At 43.8% G+C, this 10,859-nt stretch overlaps 1 protein-coding gene across 1 annotated transcript; it reads right to left on the bottom strand.

The window, feature by feature from the left end:
* Positions 1–200: 200 nt before the first annotated feature.
* Positions 201–9,606, bottom strand: LOC311035123 (uncharacterized protein). The gene is made up of 4 exons (XM_084043205.1): positions 9,479–9,606; positions 6,486–6,591; positions 4,347–4,481; positions 201–1,865 (listed from the first exon to the last, which is right to left on the bottom strand). The coding sequence occupies exons 2-4, from the start codon at positions 6,553–6,555 to the stop codon at positions 955–957; spliced, it is 1,116 nt and encodes a 371-aa protein (XP_083899331.1). The 5' UTR covers positions 6,556–6,591; positions 9,479–9,606; the 3' UTR covers positions 201–954.
* Positions 9,607–10,859: the final 1,253 nt, after the last annotated feature.

Consider the following 10,859-nt stretch of genomic DNA (forward strand, 5'->3'; position numbering starts at 1 on the left):
TGTACTTCCACTTTGTTTGCTTTTTTAGTCTTTTATTTATTTTTTTACAATTGTAACATTGTAAAACAGAACATTACAGGCAGGCATTTTGAATGTTCATCCTTCCTACCCCAGCAAGATACATACAAGATTTTCCACCTGGCAGTGACAAGATCTCGAGTTCTCAAATTCTGCCCCAACCCAACCCGACCCAAGTAAAAAACAAAATTAAAATAATAATCTATTACCCCCCAAAAAATAAATTTCAACTGCCCCTAGCGGCCTAACGGTAAGGCCGACGGAAATGGCAGTGGATGTTTTGGATGCCGCTCAAAGTGAACTTATACTCAGGGATCTAGTTTGTCACCTTCCTAGACCGTGTTATTAACACATCGGGTGCCAGCATTTTTCCATAACAACTTACGTTGGGTGCCAGCATTCTCCCCATTGACTGCGCTTTGCTGTTAAAAGCTTTAGACTCCGCGACAAGCAAATCCACGTGAAAAAAAAGCATCCATTCATGTTGAGCGATGACCCTGGCTACAGCCTGGAACCATAACATTTCACTTGCGAGTTACAATGGGGGGGGGGGATCGCGCATCGCGCATGACCGGTTTTCACCACCGGAAACGGATTCGGAGATATAGGCGTTTTAAAGAAGGAAATAGACAGGAAGCGGATGGAAGCCATGTTTCTGTTTCCGGTGATCTATCTGGCCCTTCCTTCTCAAGATCACAATGGGTATCCCAGAGCTGCTCTAGCCCCGCCCGCGCGGAGAAAAACGAAAAAAACAAAAAGACTGAAATCACGGTTCAGACCGTGAACGGCACCAGAGCGCTACTATGTAAATACACGGTTCAGACGGTGATCGGCACCCGATGTGTTAAAGAAAAACGACAATGGCCGAAGCTCAAATCGAAAATGGTAATTGCTCGGGCAGAGTCGAGCCTCGGGCCGGGCCCAGTTAGGGCCCAGTTAGGGAGAGTTGAGAACTCTAGTATGGGTCCGCATGTGTGATTTTAGATTATCGCTGTCACCGAAGCTTTTGCTACACACTGTACAAGTGCCTCCTCTTTCCCCTGTATGAATCCTCATGTGTGTCTTCAGATAACCTTTCTGGCCAAAGCCTTTGCTGCAAACTGAGCAAACAAACGGCTTTAACCCCGTGTGAGTCTTCATGTGTTTCTTCAGATAACTATTCTCAGCATAGCTTTTGCTGCAAACCGAACAGACGAACGGCTTTTCCCCCGTGTGGATCTTCATGTGTTTTTTTAGATCCGTTCTCTGACCGTAGCCTTTGCTGCAAAACGGACAAACGAACGGCTTCTCCCCCGTGTGAGTCTGAATGTGCTTGTTCAGATTGAACAGTCGACTGTAGCCTTTGCTACAAATTGAACAGATGAACGGCTGGGACGCGTTGTCGCTCGAGGGCGATCTCTGTCCTTCCGCACGGCGCTGCGCCTTGTGTGACTTCGGTGCGTTTGAAGGCGACCGATCTGCGCCGGTCTCCTCCTCCCAGTCGTCACTGTCTTCAGTGACGTCAGAGTCAGAACAGTCTGAAGAGAGGAGCTGGTCATCACTGGTCGGCTGTGATGTTCCACTGTCCTCTACGTCAGCTGGTGTTTTCACGCGTTCGGTTGAGCTGCCGGCTACAGGCTCCGTCTCTCTGTTTTCACCATCATCATCGTCATCATCGTCACCTTCACTTTTCACTGCTAGTGACGTCAGCATTGGCCCGTCAACCTCTTCTGGTCTTTGAAGTAGCTCCTCCTCCTGCTCCTCTTTAACGTGTGGAGGCTCTGGTGGTTCCTCCTTAACCAGACTGGGGCTCCCCTCCTCTCCTTCAGGGGAAACCTCCTCTTTGCACACGGGGAGGTTCAGGGAGTCTGGGGAAAAGATACAATGACAGCTAACATGAAATAATTTAAAAAACATTTTTGATGACTGATCATGCACCCGTCCTCATCGATGGCGCTGCAGTCTAAAGGGTCAGAAAGTTCATTTTTTTAACTTATACATTGTTATCCCACTATTTTGTAACCCTTTTTTTTCACACGGTGCCAATTTTATAAGTGATCCTGGGCGCTACACTCCCCCCACCAGCCTAGGGAGCCCAGGGCCGAGCTCATGCCTCCTTCAATGCATGAGAGCCAACTGACCTTCTTGTCACCTGACAGGGGAGAGTTTCCCCAGTAGGACGTAGCGCGTGGAAGGAAGGAACACGTTATTCCATCCAGTTCCTTTCCCCTCCATCAGGCGGTATAGCGACCAGGATTACTACATGTTTTTGTGAGGGTAATAACTACCCTAGGAGACACGGGGAGAACATGCAAACTCCACACAGAGTAGGCCCTTTTGCCAACCCCACCTAGGGTCAGCATTAAGTTTCAAGTTCCTCGGAGTACACATCGAGGAGGAGCTCAAATGGGAGAAACACACGCCACACACACACGTGAGGAAGAAGGCTCAGCAGCGACTGTACTGGCTCCGCCGCCTGAAGAAGTTCGGAGTGGGACACCGCATCCTCAGGCTGTATTACAACAGCTCAGTTGAAGGCGTCCTAACAGGCTGTGTCACGGCCTGGTATGGGAACTGTACGGCCCGAGAAACGATAAGCCTACAGCGAGTGGTGCGATCATCAGAGCGCATAATGGGAGGCGAGCTCCCGGCGCTCCAGGAACTGTACAAAAAGCGGTGTGTAGTCAAAGCCCAGAGCATCATGACAGACAACTTAAAGCACCACCCAAGTCACAAACCGTTCAATCTGGGAACCCATCGTCAAAAAAAAGGAAAAACAGCCTTTGATTTGACTCTGGGGGGAGTGATTAAGTAGACCTATGCTCACTGGAAACTGGGGTTTTGGTCTGCCCTCAGCCCTCCACATCCGGTGGTGCGACTATGTTTTCATTCTCACTAACAATATTTCTCCACGGAACACTAACACCATTTCTCCCAGAGAACATGGATGGTTTTGGTTATAAGCCCACTTGTTTCTATGATGAAAGAACAATTTAAAATGTTACTAACTTTCCGTGGTTTTGTCGGCTCCGAGGACGCTATTGTTAAATGAGTTTTGGTTTGTTTCCAGTGGGAAGCGAGCCGCACAGATGTAAATCCCGGCCACTACATTTGATTGGGTAAAGCGCGGCCTGCTTCCTGATCTGAAGGCCCGCCCACTTGTAGCCATAGGATCTCAACGGGGATCCCGACAGATTCAAGCGCAGCTCTGAATCTGTTCTTGAGAGATTACAAACCGTTGAACCCCCAACGACCGGGCAAGGGGGCGTACCGCAGTATCAAGAGCAGAACTACCAGGTTCATGAACAGTTCCAGTCTCAGACCTTTGCTCTTCCTTGAACCTACCAGTGGATCATACCAGGGACAAATGACTTGGACTTTTTCCTTGCTCTTCCTCATGGACCTACTTATGGATTATACCAGTGTCAGTCTACCTTATGTGGATTATACCAGTGTCAGTCTACCTTATGTGGATTATACCAGTGTCAGTCTACCTTATGTGGATTATGCGGTGGACACGCGCTGACATTTTGCACCTTAATTCCATATACAACGCACTGACTTTTGTCTTCTAGCACCTTAACTAACGTCCATAAGTGATTCATGTACAGTATACATCTGCTGCTATGCTCACGCACCTTTATATCTTATCTCAGGTACTAATGTAAATATGTAGATCATGTGTTTGTTTTTAATTGATTGATCTCTTTTACCCCTTGACGCAAGGGGTAAAACTTGTCACACGGCTCATAGAGTCACAGATCACAGACATATATACGCTACCAGCTCGGTTTAGACTGAAAGAGAGATGTGCATCTGTGTAACTGTTTATTTACTGACCATCAAACTTGGAGAGGAGAGAACACACGTTACCTGCTTACTCGTCAATTCACTCTCGTGGTGTTTTTACTCTCCCTCTCTCTCTCTCTCCCTCTCTCTCCAGGTCCTCTCATCAAGTTGTAAACATTGACAACTGTTTTGATGTGAGGGGGAGGCGGGGCCTTTCCCTTTACCTTCGGAGCTCTCCATAACTAGCGTAGTCCTGCCTCACTAAAGACTACCCGGCTCAATTTGTCTAACAGCGGATAACAAAGTGGTTATTGTGAAGATGTACGAACCTAACTCAGTTTCATTTCATCCGCGGTCCCTTTCCTTAGCAGGAAGGGACACTGAGGGGGAAATGTGAAAGCTGAATTAATAATAAATAGCCTAAATAAGAAACGTATTGTATTGTACGTGCATTTGAGGTGACGGTACGGCTTCTAGAGGCACCGGAGCACAGGAGGGAGGTTCCAGAGCCAAGCTCCATGGAGAATGAATTAAGCCCCGCCCATGTATCATGTCTTTACCTGAGAGAGTGTTGTTCCACCGGGTCTTCCTGTGTGGTGACATCACCGTCCACACTTCAGCCTCTTCCTGTTCCTGTTTGATCTGTGGAGGTCCAGGTTCCTCCTGGACCAGACTGGGGCTCCTCCTCTCCTCCTCTTTGCACACAGACAGAAGGAGGACAGAAGGAGGTGTAGTGACCGCCAGAGGTAAAACATAGTCTATAGCAGCCCTTGACAGCGATTCTGAGCGTTTTCACTGACTCAGTGATGCTGCTAGTCCTGCTTTCGGCGTCTCTGACGCACATTTTTAACACATTAAGACCTGGAACGCATCTTTTTTGATTTGAGCCAAAAAGCATTGTTTTACACTTTGGCTATTCAAAAATAGCAGATCTACAAGCACGTAGAGTGGCACCGAGTGCCGCGCTACGAGCTTGTAGAACTGCTATTTATTTATTTTTATCTTGAAGGTTTGTGCAAATCTTTGAATATATATAGTTTTAAAGCCAAGACGAGAAATCCATGTGAAACAAAGCATGCGTTAATTTTGCACGATGGTCCTGGCTAACGCCTGGAACGATAACATCTCTCACGTGAGTAACAATGGCGGAGCGATCGTGCACAAAAAATGAGTCGTTTTCCCCAGCGTAAAAAGTTTCGGAGATATAGGGGTTTTAGAGAAGGATATAGAACGGAAGCGGATGGGAGCCATGTTTTTTGACACGGTGATCTATAAACAGGGGTGCACATAACTCGCATCGCCGTGCACGCAGCCAGCAGCGGCTGTTAGAGGCACTCGTCACCGATGATGAACGCATCGTAATGGTGCAAAATATGCCGTGAACGTCTCAATCTGGCGGATAAAAGCAGCGCAGCACCTTGGGGGCTTCTCCTAACGGCGTGAGAGAAAAAAAACGGCGATGGCGTTGAGGGACCGTGCTGAATCCCCCCAAACTTTTTTCATGTCAAGGATCCCCCAAAATGACATGTATTTGGCCGCCGACCCCCCAATCTCGAAATATGTTGTTCCAGGGAACCCCCCAGAAGCAAAGATTTGAGTTAAAAATGTATATGTATTCAAAGATTTGCACACATTTTCACAATTTATTTAACAATAAATAGCAGATCTACAAGCTCATAGCGCGCTATGAGCTTGTAGATCTGCTATTTTTGAATAGCCCAAAGACATCTAAAAATGACACACAGATGCGTTCCCGGTCTTAACACATCGGGTGCCAATCACGGTCTGAACCGTGTGTTTACATAGTAGCGCTCCGGTGCCGTTCACGGTCTGAACCGTGATTTCAGTCTTTTTGTTTTTTTCCAACAGTAAAAGTACTGAAATGTTTGAAAATAGACGATCTACAAGCTCAAAACGCGTCGTGTTGTGAGCTTGTAGATCTGCTATTTTCAAATAGCCTAGGTAAAATAGGACTAAAGTGGTTAATGTATGTTTTATAACGTAATAGTTTATATCTGCAAAGTAACTTAAGTTTTTAAATAATTGTAGTGGAGTAAAAGTACAATATTTGCCTCTGAGATGTAGTGGAGTAGAAGTAACAGTATTGAAAATTGGAAATACTCCAGTGAAGTAAAAAAAAAAATACCTCAAAATTGTACTTAAGTACAGTACTTGAGCAAATGTACTTTAGTTACTTTACACCAAGGGGCAAGTCTTAGATATTTACGATGAGGCCGACAAAATGGCCAGAGTGGCGCTGTTTTACCCTGTTTTTTTATTACAGTAAGATTTTCTTACTGTAATAAAAATTGTCATAAATTCTATATGCTTCCAGTTGCTAGTTTAAAGTCTCCTTTCAATCATCATGATATGCGTTTTGCTAAATTATGGTCCTATTTATTATAAAATTGACGATAAAGTAGGCTATTCTCTAGGAGGGGCGGGATGATTTGATTGACAAGCTACACAACCAATAGCATTCATTCCCCGCCCCCCGCTCTTGATTGACAAGCTACCCAACCAATAATGGTCTGGTCTCATTCTGACGCGATATTGAAAGATGGCGGACCTACAGTCCTGGAACAATCGGCTTCATTTTCGGTCTGTAGAAAGCAGCGGAGTGGCTTTGTCCATCTCATTTATACAGTCTATGCTTTACACCACTGGTCATGATGTTATGGTACAGTGAGAATACATACTGAGGTGTGTGTGGTCTTCAGGCTCCTCCTGTTTGATATAAATGTCCCTGGATGAGTCTGGAGAGTTCATCTTCACCTGGCAGGTCTCTGGACTCCACACACTGGTCTGAAACCAACACATTGAACACTGAATTTAACTCATTAACACAGGGGTCTTCAACAGGGGGTCCGGGACCCCTAGGGGGTCCTCAGAGTTGCTACAGGGGGTCCGCCAAATCTTTGTGTGATATGATCTTCTTTTTTTTTACATTAACCACTTGAACCCTAGCATCCCTATTCTGAGGAGAACTTTAGCCAAACATAGCAGATCAACAAGCTCTCAACGCCTCGCGCTGCGAGGCGTTGAGAGCTTGTAGATCTGCTATTTTTGGCAACAAGGTATAGGTGTAGAGGGAAAAAAGAACAGTAAACGTAAACAAAAAAAGTTCAATATAAAACACAATTTTATACAATATAGAGGGGGTCCCTGCTTCATTTCTCTCTCAGCTAGGGGGTCCTTGGCCAGAAAACGTTGAAGACCCCAGCATTAACACATTGAGTGGCAAAAACGTCTATAACCGTTTTTGAAAAAAGAAATATTAATATTTATTTTTATCCTTCACAGCACCAGGAGATATCTTTTTTTTTTTTAAGATTTAGACTCCCATCCACTTCCTGGTTAACTTATTACTTTAAAAGCCTGTATCTCGGCTCCTGTGTACTTTTTTTTTTAACAATGTATTTTTGACTATTTTCAACTGGCTGCAACTATGGAACGGATTACCTAATGTTTTTTGGTTTTTTTTTTTAGGATTGTACGAGGCCCCTGTGTGTGTAATGAGGGGATCACCATGAGTACGGTGATCACGGAAAATATTTTGTGACTACTTGAAAAAGGTAGAAAAATTGTTATAAACGCTGGCACTGGCTGTACCCTGTTTAATTAAAAAAAACCTCTGGCACTCAATGACCGGGAACATATCTGTGTCATTTTATTTCTTTGCCAATTCAAAAATAGCAGATATATGAGCTTGTAGATCTGTTGTTGTTTTTTTAATAAATGTGTTTAAATATAAATGTGTGCAAATCGTTCAATATATAGTTTTTAAAGCAAACATTTGTAAAGAAAAATATATTATTTTTTTGTTCCAGAGACCTCCAGAAGCATTTAGGTAAAACATGTATGTATATATATTCAAAGATTTGCACAAATTGACGTTCAAGAACTTTCAAAAATAGCAGATCTACAAGCTCCTCAAGGTATGAGCTTTTTTTGTATCGTGAAAATGTGTGCAAATCTTTAGTTTGCATATATATTTGAGTTACAAATGTTTGCTTTAAAAAATATACATATATTCAAAGATTTGCAAAAATAGTGAGTGTTTTTGGCAAAAAATAGCAGATCTGCTATTTTCAAAAAATTTGAATAGCTAAAGAAATCTAAAAATGACACAGATGTGTTTCCCGCTATTAATGAGTTAACCCATTAAGACCGGGAACGCATCTGTGTCACTTAAGATTTCTTTGGCTATTCCAAAATAGCAGATCTACAAGCTCATAGCGCGGCACCGAGTGCCGCGCTATGAGCTTGTAGACCTGCTATTTTGGAAAGAAAAGTCGTGAAAATGTGTGGACATCTTTGAATATAAATATATACACATTTTTAACTCAAGTCTTTGCTTCTGGGGGTCCCTGGAACGAAATATTTTCAGATGGGGGTCCGCAGCCAAATACATAACATTTTGGGGGTCCTTGACATGAAAAAGCAGTGGGAGAACTACTGAGATAGATAGATAGATAGATAGATAGATAGATAGATAGATAGATAGATAGATAGATAGATAGATAGATAGATAGATAGATAGATAGATAGAGCAACATAAGTAGCAGTGCAGGGCAGCAGCCATCCCACCGTCCCAACCAATGGAGGCACAGACAGAGTGATTACTACAGGGTCCAACAGACTTTGATGTCTCACCTCAAAAGCCCGTATCTCTCCAAACATGTACAAATGTAAAATATAAGCTGCTTACCCGCTTGCCCCAAATGTTAACTCAGCCCACGCAGTATTTATGCAATGTAATAGAACATATTTGTTCAATAAATAAGTGTTTTAATTCCGTCTGTCTTTTCGTGTACTTCCTGTTTACATTGAGTGCAATGCCGGCTTTCACCAGATGCGCCCCGTCACTACCGCCCATTGGGAACTACAGACAGAATCGGCCACAGACGGGATTAAAACACTTCTTTATTGAAACATATGGACTAATACATTACACAAACACATCGGACACCTAGGTAACCTTTGGGGCAAGCGGGTAAACACCTTATATTCTACATTTGTACATGTTTTGGAGAAATACGGGCTTTTGAGCTGACAATCCAGTGGAATCTGGGGGGGTGGAGCTAAGACTCTCGTCAGAATCGATCAAATACGTCTACAAGAGTCTTGATCTAAGGCTATGGTTTATTACCTTATGATCCTAGATCATTGGTTCTCTAAGTGGGGTCCGGGGACCCCCAGGGGTACTTGAGGGAGTTCCAGGGGGTCCCCAGCTAAATGATGGATAGTTAGGAACCAAACCCTTACAGGTCTGTAACTCTGAGTGTACAAATGGAACCAAATGCACCCTAACGGGTCCATTTGGTTCCATTTGTACACTCTCTGAGTTAAATTAACATTGATTTTACAATATAAAGTGGGGTTCCAGAAATATAAATGCCATTAAATGGGGGTCCGTAGCCTAAATGAATGTCAAACTGGGGGTCCTTGAAATTAAAATGGTTGAGAATCACTGCTATAGAGCCTGGCATATCTTTTCAAATGGGGGTCCGCGGGCTAATAAGTGTCAATTTGGGGGTCCTTGACATGAAAGAGTTTGAGAACCACTGACCTAGATTACTATGTCTAAGCATTTGATGTATTACCTCGTGTTTTCCTTGTTTACTGTAAATCTCTGTGGATTAAGAGCGTGTGATAAATATCTACATGGTCAAATCAAAGTGTAGGATACCTTAGTTAAGGTCCCTGGACGTCCCTCAGTACTCCAGTAGTTTTAACAGCAGGTTAAGGTGGTATTTATTTATTACACTCTCAGTCTTCTCTATCAGAGGAACACAGAAGCTCTGCTTGTCTTCAAAGCTCCAGCAACAACAACACGCATTTACTTCCGGGGTCAACGTGTTTCAAAGGCGGGCGCAACAAAGGATCTCCACCAGGCGCTGTTGCCTTTCGCCACCTGGCGGAGGAGGCGTGTAACTGTTACTGAATGAAGATTAGATAGATACGGATAGATGGATGGATAGACAGACAGACCACAGGCTGGACAGACAGACAGACAGACAGGTTGTATATGGAACCTTTTAAAGAACCACAACACATGGTGTTTGATTGATCGATTGAATACTTTATTAACAGTTTGGTACCATAACACAATGATGCTAAAAGGCTAACACAAAAAGCCATAAGGGCTTATTTCCATTGTGGTGCTGTGTATTCAATTCATCAAGACCTAAAGACATACAATAACATTCTGGAAATCATCGACACTAGTAATTTACACTAACATACACTAACCACTTCAGCCCCTATGTATACATTTCTCCGGCCATTTGAAAATAGCAGATCTACAGCGGCAGCTTTTCAAAAGATTTGTATACACTTGAACACTTGAAATGGGACATTTTCTGCATAACCAGTACTTTTACTTTTGGAACTTTAAGTACATTTTGATGCCAAAACCTTTATACTTTTACCCAAGTCATTTTGAATTCAGAACGTTTACTTGTAACAGAGTATTTCTACCGGGCAGTATTGATACTTTTACTTTAAGACGGGGTGCCGTGATTTTCAGTGATCCCCCCCCCCCCCCCCCCCCCCCCCAAAAGTGTACAGAAAGTGTTTAAATTATGTTTTTATGTGGACACGCCTCCAGTTCATTAAGTATACCTGGTTCTCACCTTAGCACCTCCTCCACCACCTTAGCACCACCCACCTGTCCTAATCCCTCCTCCTCCTCATGCCCACACCTGTTGTGTTATGATAATGAGGGGGAGGGTATGTTTTTACTATGTCACTAAAGCGCTGTTTCTCTATTGGCACGTTTGACCCTCAAGGTTTTAGCCTCCAGGAAGAAACTCCAAATAGTCAGAGAAGACATAAAACACCATAAAAACACCACCGGGGGGCTTAATGAAGTTCTATCAACCTCATAGACACATGAAAGACAGAAAAAGTGTAAAACCATGGCATCACCTCTTTAAGTAAAACATTAATTTGAGTACTTTTTTTCCCGCCACTTGCTCACAGGTGTCTGCTGAGCTTGCGGGCCTGTCTCTCCTTGGCCTCGAACGCGGCCTTGGTGTCCAGCAGCTCGTCCAGCTGGCGCCGGACGG

This window comes from Gymnoscopelus microlampas (assembly GCF_963454915.1).
Source record: "Gymnoscopelus microlampas genome assembly, chromosome: 19".
Taxonomy (NCBI): domain Eukaryota; kingdom Metazoa; phylum Chordata; class Actinopteri; order Myctophiformes; family Myctophidae; genus Gymnoscopelus; species Gymnoscopelus microlampas.